This window comes from Rhea pennata, chromosome Z (genome assembly GCF_028389875.1).
Source record: "Rhea pennata isolate bPtePen1 chromosome Z, bPtePen1.pri, whole genome shotgun sequence".
In the NCBI taxonomy this organism is placed as follows: Eukaryota; Metazoa; Chordata; class Aves; order Rheiformes; family Rheidae; genus Rhea; species Rhea pennata.
Window position 1 is genome coordinate 12450839 of NC_084702.1, and position 13498 is coordinate 12464336.

The window sequence follows — 13498 nt, forward strand, 5'->3', positions numbered from 1 at the left end:
CTCACTCCTGGCCCCGAGTCCCATCCCCCTGCGCACGACAGTAGGGGTGGCTAAGGATATAGCCTTAACAAGGCTGTGTTTCCTCCTCTCAAGTGTACGTGGAAAGACAGAGCACAGGAAAGAAGCAGAAACATTGGTTAATTGTAGGGCCCAAATCCCTTCCAAACGGAAAACTTAAGTTTTGGGCTTTTTTTTTTTTTTTTTTTTTTTTTTTTGGCCCCTGCCAAGAACATTTTTTTTGTATAGATTTAATTACATGATACAAGAAAGGAAAGAAGATTTGCCCAGATACTATGGTAATGAGTGCCATAGAAATGCCTATAAATAAATAAAAACACAGAGCAAAACCAGACATCTGCAGCAGGGTATTAAAAAAAAAGAAAAAAAAAAAAAAAAGAAAACCTGCTTGGAGTTTTCTCCACGGTCCATCATTTTAAGGAAATAAAAGCTCTCTGCAGCCTTTTTTGACATTGTGGTTTTAGGCTCCGATGTGCCTTTGGAGTTGTTCCTTCTGTCACCCTCAAGAATCATGAGTTTGGCACTAATTTATTTGCATTCCCCAGCCTCTCCTTCCTGCTGCTGCTGTGAAGCCTCATCAACTGAGAACCTGTTTGTGCATATTAAATTATAAGGAGGATCCAGACCTCTGGGAACCTCTTGAACTTTTCTGCTATTTGAATTTGGAGAAAAATTAGAGCTTTCACACATCTCTCGAGTTGAAAATCCTGTCTGCACTATACATTTTCCTCGCTGTAGCAAGGAAATAAGACGAAGCCGTACGGGGGCAACACCTTGCGGGTGCTGTGTGACCTGCTTTTCCATTGCACCCAGCAGACACTGAGAGCACCTGCCACGTTTTTAAATGAGGCCCCCTTTCCACCTGATTTCCGATTCCTCCTGCCGTGTTTTTGAGCCTTTCACCTCAACTCCTCTTGCCTAGCAATGCACTTTTTGTCACTTCTTTTAATCCACGGGCCTTCAAGAGCTGGATCATTACGAGCAAGACTCAGCCGTGAAGCGAGAGCTCTGTCTCCCAAGCAAAACTATTTTCTTGGCTCCCCTGCACAGCTGCGAATTCCCTTGCGCTGAACTGTCAAGGTTAAATGCTGTCATCGTGGAGCAGAGAGAAAGAGAGCAGCGAGGGCTGGAACAACAGCAGCAGACCCCGCGCGCTTCAAAGAATTATCATCTGCTCCGACTCAAAACCGCGCTGGTTTTGATTCATTTGTACACGAAGGGGAAGGAAATCAGACCAGCTGCCGCTCTGCTATCCCCTTTAGCATCGCTGAGCCGCTTTGGCTGCTCCTACCAGCCTCCCCCCTGCTTCCCCATCCCTGCCCCCGGAGCCCCCAGCGTCCCGGCGAGCCCCGCCGTGGAAGGGAGCTGGCGCGGCAGCGCTGCCTCCCTCCGGGGCGGGTGGTCCTTCTGCTGCCGCTTGGCTCCCGAGAGCCAGGCAGCGCCAGACAGCACGCAGCGAACGGAGACCCAGCAACCTGCACGCGACTTCCCCGGCTCGGAGGGAATTTGTGGATCAAGTCTTGCACGTGACGCGCGGCCGGAGACAAGGAGCTTTCTCTTCTGGCTTGTGCCACTCTTCTCCCTAGTGAGTTGCATCCGTGGACAGTCAATATTTATTTGAATGACCAGCTCTGGCAGAAAATTGGAGGTAAACTCTGGCATCTTCCGTTTCACACAAAATAAAATGCTAGTCAAAGCACTGGCTTTGTAAAAATAAATAAATAAAAAAACCCCTCTAGCTTACCTGGTGGTTTGGGCAATATTTAAATCATTCCTCTGGTCTGTATTTCCCCATACCACCCCTCTGCCCTTTCCTTCCTCACCCCTTTTTTTCATCCACACATGCTTCCAATTTTCGACCCCGAAGATCTTAAACTTTTTCAGAGTGCTACCTATTTTTATAATGATTTGGATTTACCTATGCGGTTCATTTGCTTAGCCCAGCATCAGCATAAACCCTAACCTCATCTCACCAAGGGGATTTATCTGTAACCATCAGAATTTGGTTTGCTAATGAAGTAGTCAGATTCCCAGACAGCTAAGATTCACCTGGATCACTTCTTAGAAGGTTAATTCTTTCATCTAAAACAAATTTCAATCCCCTGAGCACAGGGGCACTTTTTTTTCTTTTTCTTTTTTTCTCTCTCTTGCTCTCCAAAACCTGGGTCACAACAGGAAAGAGCATGGACGAAAAGGTTTTTGAAAGTGTGATCAAGAAGAAAAAGTTGGGGTTGATCTAGGAAAGGTTTGACTTGAACCGATAAATGTTGCTGTGGTCAGTTTCCCTTTCCATGTTACAATAAATTAGAGCAAATATACAAACTCAACAATTATTAACAAAACCTTAGTAATAAATTTGTACAAATAAATAATGAGCAATTCAAACCCATGTGGATATTTGTGTATATGAGGGGGAAAAATGTGTTAACCAGTAGGGCCACATTTAACAAAGTTTCATGGTCCAAAGAAAGTTCTACATTTTTTTTTTCCAATTTTGACTAAAATATGAAGCATCGTCCACCTTTAACTTAAAAAAAAAATACATTGATATGTGCAGACTTCTCAGATGTCTTGGTGATTAAAGGTAAGCCAAAACATCTTTCAAATAGCTTCAGAAATATCATGCTATGCTCAGTTCTCCTGGCATTCTTCCAGTTTACAGATGACTAGATGAACTCACCCAACCTATGTGCATATGTAAAAAGTTTATATTTACTTTCTCTGCCCAAATTCATTAAAAAATACAACTGAAGTTGAATCCTTCCAGCCTTTGGCAATAAACAACAAAATCAAGGATGATTTAGAGCAGGAGCTTAGATTCTTTCCCTCTCTCTTGCTTGTAGTGTGTAGAAATGAGGAAATGGAAGGAATCTGGAAGGTGGCAGCCTTAGAAATGAAAGAAAGGAAATGCTTTCTTCTCTTTTCCCGCCACTTTCATTTTTAAGCTAGAGCAAAATTAGCTGTGGAACGCCTGCCACAAAGTCTCTGTGAAGCCAGAAGTTCAGCAAAGGCACCAAAGAAGATCAAATATTAATTGGATAAGTAGAATCAGCAGACTTAAAATAGTAGCATAAAATAAGCATAAGCTTTGAAAGAGATCTCCAGTCCTCAAGGTTCTGAGTTTGAACAAACCTTTAATTATCAGAGCTTGGAAAGGAATTATCACAGGGGGTGGGAGGAGAGGGACTAGCCCATAAATGCCCATTGCATGGCTACTTGTGCGTTGTTAGGATCCTAGCCAGTGTCCGAGGTGGGTTATGGACCAAACTGGCCACTGCTCAATCTTATGTTCCTCTGCTCCTGAACAAAAGAGTTCAAGGAAACCTAATTGCCCCAACCATTACAATTTATGAGTTAGTCTCTTTGTATACAAAGCCTTGTCAGCAAGTTTTACATTTTGACCATGGGAGCTTTGACAAAGCAAATGTTAGTTAAAAAATGTTTGCTGAAGGAAGGTAGTTAAATATCCTTTACAGGTGACAGGGATATTTTAGCATTCTCTAAGGCTGAACATAGTATTCCCTAAGGCTGAATATAGCACGAACAGTTACTGGGGAGGCAGGAAGCCTGAAAGCAGTGAAATACTTTGCTTTCCACTGGAAAATTTTCTGATATTTTGTAATACAAATAATAATCTGTTGCACGGCCAACAAACTCAGCCATCCCTTGTCAGGCGGGGGAGCCTGTTGCTGAAATACTGTGATGCGGGAACTCAGAAAGGACAGCCAAGCCTAGAACATCCCACTGCAAAGAAAAACACATCCCTTTGGGTAGTCTCCTTGAGTAGCCAACAGCATTATTGACTCAGTATGTTTGGAGCCTAAACATAGCATAAAACCTCGTCCAGAGCTTAGAAAGTAAATTCCAGCATGCTTCTGTAATCACCATCAGTGTTGCCCTAGTAGTTTATCAACATCTTAACATCTAATATTCATTTTATCAGAACACGAGAACATAACAATGATGAACTCTAAGCCCCAAGGAAATCATTCATGGTGGGAGATGCCAGCTGAGGACTGGACATCAAACAGTGCTGACGCCCATGACATCCTCTCAGGGGCCAATGTGCAAATCAAACTCACACAGTAACTTTGAGAAACAGTTTGTTACATGCATGAGGAAAGCCCTGTCTGCAGCCTTTCTGCATTGTGGGAAACATGTGGTGAACACAGGGAAGCCAGGGCAAAAGCCTAGGGAGTTAACATTTTTCATGTGGCAGTTTCCCAAAGCTAGCAAAATCAGCTAGTTTTTCCATGTTTTTCTATGGCTGGGAGGGCAGAATGAACCAGGAACCCCACTCCTGCCTACAGCAAAAGTAATGGCACAAACATCAGAATGTACAAAAACAGACGCTGAGTGCTGCTGAGGGAATGATGAGCAAATAAATCTGCATCCTGGCAGTGCAATCCTACCTGTCAGACCATTTCTAATTGCTTGGCAGTGGGGGAAATCATTCTGAGTAACTGCCTGATACCTGGTGCTATAATTAAGGGTCTTTAGCCAACCAATACAGAGAAGCTGTAATATTTTGTTGAATATAGTCTGAAACTATAATAGTGGGGAACTTGAATAGCAGGATTTAAGCAAGCCTTAGCTTGCGCTTGATAAACAAACCCAAAGCAAAACCATGCAAACCTTTTAGAGTTGCAGCAAGATGGCTAAGGTGATAGCAGCACATGATTACCCTTCTCATAAAGGAGCTCATAAAGGCTTCTGAATGAAAGGAGTTTAGTATTTTCCCTAAAACTGCTTATTAATAAAATAGTCACCACGCTGACCACTGAGCTGACCAGGTTCATGCAAAAATTGCCATCTCTGTTACCAAAGTTGTCACAATATCAAGAGCCTGGAAATCATCAGAGAAGGAAAAGATTTAGCTGTCAGATACCTTCCACAATTAGCTATGAAGGCCATTCATCTTCTGTATAGCACACATGCTCTAAATATAAAAGAAATGTTAATAAAATGCATGGCACTTTCACACAATTAAGGTTCCAGCCCTAAGGACTGACAGGTAAGAAAGTGAAAAGGAGTCCAGCAGATACTTATCTGCAGCCAGGATGTCAAAAAGAGCAATGGAGATGGCACCACGACCCACTTCCACGCCTCCAAGATGATTTCCGCACTTGGTATCAAGGCCCTCGGCTGTAACGAGAATGTCCCTCCACTATGTCACTGTGGAAGCAAAGGGCAGGTGAAATGTGAGTCATTCAGGTGTGCTGCAGACAGGGAAAATGAGTGTGTTACTCTGTGGCTCAAAGCCAATTTGACCTCACTTACATTTCAGTCAATGATGGATCTTCCCTTCTTTTATATGTGTGCTCCTCTACTCAGGCTCTGACACTGTGTCCACGGAGCCTGAATATAATTATTTAGTCCGGGAAGCTTTCCTGGCAAGTGCAAGTCAATATGCATTGCTGTTACTGTTGTTGATGGAGTTCCTGTTCTCTGTGTGATTTTTGCTCACTATACCTTAGGTTTACTTCCTCTGGCTAAAACTCCTGCTATATCCAGGCCCTTACCAGACTTCTGCAATGTGACTGCTGGTCTGTGCAGGCCAAATGCATTTGCAGCATGTTCCCAATCTCCTGCTGCTTGAAATCCAACAATCCAATCAAGCATAGGAAAAGGAAAAGCTAGGAAGGAATACAGTTTACAGCTGGTTCAATTTGGAAATTTAAATGCCGTTGAAGTGCTTGCCGGGGACTTCAGTGGAAGCAAGCAGGCTCAAATATCTACCATGCTCCCATAGGAAACGTAGGTAAACTAATTCAGCAGAACCGTTAGCACTCAGGGTGATTAACCACAGAAGTCTCTGATCTCCCCTTACTAAAGAGAAGAGGAATTAGATTCACTGATTCATATCAGCTTCATATAAATCCCTGTGAGATTCACAACTGACTTCAGCAGTGAGCAGGATTTGGTAACCTCCATGGAGGAAGAGCAGCCCTCTTGAAAATACAACTTCAAGTGAAACGGGAAAGCTGAAGGCATTTGCACAGATCACAAGCAACACAAGTTTCAATTGTACAAACCTCCATTCCGTGGTGTGCAGCAGACAAGTGCACAGAAGCGCTGCGGCTCTGAGAAGATTTAATTCCAATGCCACTTCTGAATTCTTGGCACTTTGTGGGCAGACATGTGTCATCTTGTTTTAAACAGCTTCATCTTCACACATTAAATGTGCCTGAAAGATTTGGGCTAGGGGTGAAGAGGATTAAGGATGGCAGCAGTTTGACTGCAGAGATCAATCCCTGCCTCTGGAGCTTTGTCTTCAGAAGCCAAAGGCACGCTCCGAGGCAGCTCTGAGGGTGCTCACCCTACATTACAGAGAACACCCCTAGGAAACTCAGATTTAATTTCTAGATGTCCAGGCCTGAACAAAGTAGCACATGTAGCTTTAGTAATGCTAAACCAATCTTGTTTTTCAAGATGCTCTTACAAGATCGCATAGTGTTTTGCCTATGCTTTATGAGATACATTTATGATAGCAGACATTGTTCTGCCACATCCATTTATGTTTGTGCCTACAACACCAGGACACCAGATGCGATGGAACAGGTGGCTAACACAACATGTTATTTTTAGCTTTACCTGCGTATCAGAGTACAACTGCTCGCTTCAGCATTTCCCCCAGAGACCTCCTTAAGAACAAGGACTGCCTCTCATGGGCTGCACACGCTGTGCAGCAAAATTTGAGTGCTGGCTCCTGTCCCAAAAATATAGAAGCAGCATTTTGGAAACAGTTAAAGGAACAGCAGCTTTTTTTTTTTTCTTTTCTTTTTTTTTTTTTTTTTTTTTTTTTTTAAATACCAAGCTCCAATTGTGCATGTTTAGCTCTGGAAATAAAGTCACACATGAGGACAGCTTGGTTAGGATTGGGGGAAAAAAGTTATTTTCAAGTCAGAAGAGAACAAAGCCCTATCTCAAGAATGCTATTGTTTGTGCAACTATAAATGTAGAGTCAATAAAACCATCAGACAGAAACTGAAGTTGGCTTTAGCAGATACATATCATAAATGCTAGAGCATCTTACAAAGTGTAAGGTTTTATAGTGACTGAACACTTGAAATGCAAAAGAAAGTTTCTCAAATGCAATCTTCAGACTTCAGTATATACAGCTGTGTTAGCATGTAAACTCTGCACAGATATAAAACATTTCTGAATGGCAGTTACAGACAAAGATGATTCCTACAGCTGCTCAAGTGTGTCCCAGCATTACTGAGATGTGACTTACAGTTAAAGCACACAGGGCATGACAGCTGCAACTTCGACCTTGAATCTCTCCTCCAGAAGAGAAACTCACAGGCAAAGCAAGAGAAAAGGCCAAAAAACCCTATTTTAATTTTTTAAGAAAGTTATCACTTGAAAAAAAGCTTCAAATAAGGGGTGACTCATGACTTTAATTTGACTTAAAATACTGTTTGCAAACCAAACAAGACATTCCCTACTCCCCATGTTAGCTATAAAATAAACCAGCAAAGGCAGCTTTCAGTTGAACAAAGCATGCCAAGGAGATACGAGGTGAGAAAATTTTTTGAACATCATTATGTTACTTAGATAGATTTAGAAAGAAGTGGCACCAATAACCACAAAAATAAAGAAAACAAAATGGGAAATCTAATAGCATTCCTAAGGCATACTTGGAAAAAAAAGTTGATATTTCCACTCATTTTAACTGCAAAAATATGAAAGGATCATGCCTGTAATTTCTTTTCCATGCTCAGTTTTTATTCAACATAACGTATATCCAAATTCCTAGCTGACTGACATTTTAAACCAGTGGAAGAGGAATCATTTCTTCTCCTTATAAAGAACAGTGAGAAAAACAGGTCCTATTCAGCAAGCATTAGTGTCGCAATAGTGTTACTGCTACATATTTACAAAGAAGCTAGAGCAATGAGGTCCCTAAGGACATCTACAACAAAAATGGTGACTACCTGAGGCATGTAATAAGCTCCATTAACTGCAGTCAAATGAGTGAAGTCAAAGGTACATTGGAATATTTAGAGCAACAGAGCTTAAATGCACAGCTACTTAGTTTGCAGACTCCTCACAAGGCTGATGTTCCCAAGTTAAAACACACACTAGGGCTCCTCCTAGGAATTTTGAGTGTTCAGATATTGCTGATCCACAAAATTTCCAGGTTAGATTAGACTTCAAATAAAATGACAACCCATACATTTATTGTTAAAAATTTTTTATGCACACACTCAAAAGTACACCCCTTAGTTCAAGTTTTACTCTTTAAGATGCTGTTCAGCCAACTTCTTCGATCTCATGAAAATGATATAAATATTCCAGCTATCTGAATTGAAAAAAATGTAAAAATCATTCATCTTCAAAAGGCCAAGTAAGTTGGCCCTCTATAGAAAGACTTTTAGTCTTAGTTATTTTCTGAAAACACAAAATCTAACATGTTCAAGGGGTACACTTCCTCTGACAAATGATTCCAGATGTGTTATCTTAAAAAGAGCAAATGATGGTTTCATGATGCAGGTGAGGTAAGTGACAATGATATTCAGAGCAAGAACTGTACACTTTTCCCCTCACACTGTGCTCTACATAAACACTGAAAGTATACAGTCGTAATCTTTCAGAACCTTCAGTCTGCAAGTTTCCTCTTGGGAAACTCAGCCACTCACAAATATCTAAAAATAAGGTTTCTTTGGGCACATCTATGTACAGAAGAAAATTAGAATAGCCATCCAGATAAAATATTTTGAGTTTATTTAAAACTTATTTTCAACTTGAATATGCAAAATACAAACTCCAAAATGCTCATTTTTACTTCGTAGTTTACAAATATACAAAATAGAAGTTTGCTTAAATTTATATTACATATTTATTATGTAAAGAACTATATAGAAAACATTTGTTCTGCTTAAGGCATATTTGGGAATAAACCATTGTACAAACTATTGCACATCGAAACCACAGTGCATTACAGACTGTCTGCATAAAGTTATTTTCTTTAAAAAAATAAACCAGGTTTATTTACCTGATTTAGGTCATAACTGGAGATCGGAAGACAATTTTCCTTGTCAGATATGCAGCAGTTTGAGAACTTTGGCTTCCTGTTTTTGGTACCTCTAGAACCAACAGTCACAAAGCACCATGAAATAGGCTTTAAAAACATAGTTCTGTACCTGAATTTTCCTCCTCTTTTAACATGGTAATGGCTTTTAGAAGGAAAAAAAAGGAAAATACAAGATGACATTTACATCTAATATTGCATTGAAAAAAATTTAAGGGAATGTTATTTCCCTGTGTAATATCCCCACCCTCCCTCCTACACACAGTCTATTTAACCCTGATATCCGTGACTTCCAGTCACTTCTTGGCATTTTGTAGTCCGGAAATAATTCAAGTTGGATTTACAGATGGAATGATAGAAGATCCAGTCATTGACCCCAATGTTTTTGGTCTTTTTTAGTTTATATTTAAAAAAAGTTCCAATGTTCATATGCAATTATCCCTATTTCCACTCTTTGGAAGACTTCACCATGATTCTTTGTAGTGCTTAAACTAAGATCCCCCTTCTTGCAGAAGACAGTCCATGTGCTGTAAATACTGAATCTCTACGGCAGTTTCAGAAAGATCCACTGCTTCCAATTAAAAGTGCCTCTTCATATGTAAGGCAAGGTGGTCCGACCTGGAAAATGCTCTGTCACACCGCTGGCACTGGAAAGGGCGGTGGCCTGTGTGCTTTCTGTAATGACGAGTAAGTTCATCGGACCGGGCAAATTTCCATCCACAGCCTTCCCAGTCACAGTGATAAGGTTTCTCACCTTTAAAAAATATAAAAAGAAAACAGGTCAATTTGGTATTTGGAGGATACCCATGTGCCTTTATTCAACCTCCCTTTCTAACACCTTGCTTTCAAGAAGTGCTAACACACCTAGTTTTCAAGTCAAAGAAAATGCAGTCAAGATCCTGAAGCAGTTAGAAACAAACTGGAGACTAGTAGAATAAAATAGTATTTACAAGATAATGCTGCAGGTATTATGAAACATTGGTGTTTCCAAAATCTTCAATAAAATGCTTATTTACACTGTTTGTACTGTACACAACACTCCAGAATGCAAGAGCTCAGATAGAGTGTGTGTTTTTGCTGGCTAATGTTATACAACCAAATATCAACCAGAAATAGTTCAACAGACATAATTGATTTAGATAATTGTAGGTTTCAAGAATTAAAAACCAGCTGGAAACTGTTTTCATTAGCTCAACTTGATTAAATTAAAAACCCAATCTTACTGTCCTCACTAAAGCAAAACTGCTGTTGACTGCAAGACAAGTTCCCCTAACAGCCCTATATATACAGGAGACAGTACTGACTGGCTCAGGACAGGCAGGAAGCTCTGTTTATTACTTCAGTTCTGCTCCCACTGGCATTAGCTGAAGATGCAGCCTAACATTATGCTATCACTTCTCCTTTCCCCATCTCCTCTTTGGGCAAAAGTTTTGAACCAAATCACAATCTCAGGTTTGTAATTATGCAAATTCCCAGGCTATTTAATCACTCTTACAGAATGCCAGTACTGGTGAAACTGTATATCATGTACCTGTTTTCACAAGCACAGTTACTGCAGTACTGAATGGCAAGGTGAAAGTTTGAACTTGGGCTTCTATGTGTCTGCTTTGGCAGATTTTATCTGAATTCTAGCAGCAGCCAGTGAACTCTTAAACTCAGTCTGTTTTGGAGCTAACTAAGGGGAAGGTGTGCTGCCCTGTGAGGGCTGGGCAGTCTGTCCATATCACAGATATAATTGAAAGTCACATTCACAAGGAGCCTATCCCCATTTCCTCTGAAAGAGAACAGCAGCTTGCAGAGCTGTCAATACTTTAGCGAGCTGTTATAGCTGAGGGCATGTCAGCTACATGATCACTAAAACAAGCCAAGACTTGGGGGTGGGGAGGAGGCAGGAAGTGTTTAACCAAGAGCAAAGAAAGTGAGATTTAGACAGAGGTTTGCTCCTTTCTCAGGAACAGGCCAACACTATCTAGAGCAACAAATCCCAGTTGACTTCCAACTACCTGCTAATTAGCTAGCCACATAGCAAGAGAGGAGCAAACATACTTTGCCTCATCAAGAAACCCACCCTCTCCCACATCTGAGTCATTCTGAACCATTAAGTAAAACACTGAGCCAATAAGCAAAAACTGCTCAGGACACCATGTAGCCAAAAGAAAAAAAAAAAGCCAAAACAAACCAAAAATTCCAGTTACTTTGCACTCTAACAGAAACTCAGCAGAAAAAGGTTAGGACTTGCTGCTCTTGGCTTCTCCCTGTGCTCCCCCTGCCCCTTCTCATCTGAGCAGTGCTCACCCCATCCCTCCCACACCAGGGTAACCTGCCAATCCCATGCACTGGGTCTCACCTGTGTGGGTTCTCAAATGCGCCTTGAGATGAGAGCTCTTGGTGTAGGTTTTCCCACAGCCCGCATAGTCACATGTGTGCGTGGCAGTCCTTTTCCGAGGCCATGAGCGGCGTCCCCTCTTGGGCTTGGTCTCCTCTGGCAGGCAGCTCCCCGGCGGCATCAGCTCTAGAGATGGAGGAAGATGGCATGAGCACCGTCAACACTGGTGCTGAATCGGCTGCCTCGGCTGACCTGCCGAAGCTGCCCAGACAGACTGACTGACCTTGGTACTGGAGCGTGCTCGGAGGCAGCTGCTCAGGCAGGAAAGTGGAGTAGCCGGGTGCTGGTGGGTACCCTGGTGGCAGCGGCAGTGGTGGGTGGCTCAGTGCCTGGGCAGCAGGGAGACAGTCTCTGCTGCTCAGCATCTCCTCAGGCCCCAGGGACGGCGTAGTCCGGGTGGGTAACGGGCAACCCAGCGAGAAGTCATGCTGCGGGGCTCCTCGGGGGCCACCCCCGTGTGGCGGTGGTGGTGGGGCCAGGGTGCATGGCGGGGCAGCCTCCTGCTTGATTTTGGGGCACATTCGCGGCAGGGGGCTGTAGGGCCCCACGGGGCTGTCGGAGCCGGACGGCGGGGCAGCCGGGGGGCCGCTCTTGGGGCTCACGCCGACGTGGCTGTAGTCGCCCACAGCCTTCACCACGAACTTGCCCTGCAGGCTGCCCAGGGGCGGCAGGGCTGCTGGCATGTACACGGGATCCAGGTCGGGCCGCATGAGCTCGGCCACGAATCCTCCCGAGGGGGGCACATCGGTGATGTCAGCCAGGTTGAAGGGGGCGGCGGCAGCGGCAGCCCCATCGCGGCCGCTGCTGCCGCCACCGCCGTAGAGGAGGCCGCCAGGCTCGGCGCGGGGCAGCGGGAAGGCGAAGCCGCCGGTGGCGGGGCTGGTGGCAGAGGCGGCGGCAGGAGCCACCACCACGGTAGCAGCAGCGGGCGGCTCGTGGTGCGCGAGGGAGTTGGAGAGGATGAAGTCGAAGTCCAGCAGCTCGTTGAACTCCTCGGCGTCGCGGCGGGGCCCGAGGCCCGCGGCGCCCTCCAGCTCGTCCGGCGGCGCCTCCAGGGGCCGCGCCGCCAGCGCCGGCGGCGGCCGCTTCAGCTGCGACAGCTCCTCCCGCCACCTCTGCGGGGAGACGGGCCCCGCTCAGCCGGCGGCCGGGCCCCCGCCGCCGCCCGCCCCGGCGCGCCGCCCGTCGCCGCCGCCCGCCCGCCGCGCCCGCGCTACTCACGTTGCCGGGGCCCGCGGGCCGCGGCGCCTTGTCGCGGCCCGCGGCGCCCGCCGCGAAGGTGGCGATGGAGGGGAGGAGCGTGCCGCCGCTGAGCGCCATCTCACACTCGCCGGGGGGCTGCCTGCGGGCGGGACCGAGAGCGGGCCGTCAGCCGCCGCGCACCGCCGCGCCGCGCCGCGCCCCCACCGCACCCGCGCACCCACCGCATCCGCGCCGCCGCCGCGCCGGGAGTGCCGCCGCCGCCGTCCGTCGGGCCGCGCCGGCTCTCAGCCGCGGGTCGCTGCTCCGCGCTCCGTCGCAATGAAAAAAAAAATTACTAGTTAAAAAAGAAAAAAAAAAAAAAAAAAAAAAAAAAGGAGCGGGGACTCCGCGCCCCGCTGTTAGCAGCGCCACGGGGAGGCGGCGGCAGCCGCCGCCCGGCAGCGCGGCACCGGCGGCGCGGCGGCGCGAGGGGCTTCGTGAGGAGCCGCCGCCGGCGGCGCGGCCATGGGGGAGCCGGGCGGCACGGACGGAGGGCGCGGAGGTGCCGGCGGGAGGGAGGGAGCGGCCGGCCCGCGCTCCGCTGCCGCCGCCGCTGCTCCTGCTCCGCCGCCGCCGCCGCGCCCCGCTCGGCACTAACCGCCGCCCGCCGCCGCCACCCCTTTTATAACCTCACCTCGCGGCGCCCCGCCCACCGTCGCCAGGGCGACGGCGAAAACAAACTGACACGTGCGGCGGGAGAGGGGGGGGGGTGAGGGGCGAGCGCGCGGCGCGAGGAGGAGGCAGCGCCCGCCCCGCGCCCGCGCCCCGCCCCCTTGCCGCCGCGCGCGGAGTGACGCAGGCGGGGCGGCTGGCAG

At 46.1% G+C, this 13498-nt stretch overlaps 1 protein-coding gene across 1 annotated transcript; it reads right to left on the bottom strand.

Annotated features, from left to right (window-relative positions):
* Window positions 1-7727: 7727 nt before the first annotated feature.
* Window positions 7728-13273, bottom strand: KLF4 (KLF transcription factor 4). The gene is made up of 5 exons (XM_062599645.1): window positions 12866-13273; window positions 12663-12783; window positions 11665-12556; window positions 11403-11567; window positions 7728-9809 (listed from the first exon to the last, which is right to left on the bottom strand). Exons 1-5 carry the CDS (start codon window positions 12868-12870, stop codon window positions 9634-9636), a joined length of 1359 nt encoding a protein of 452 aa, XP_062455629.1. The 5' UTR covers window positions 12871-13273; the 3' UTR covers window positions 7728-9633.
* Window positions 13274-13498: the final 225 nt, after the last annotated feature.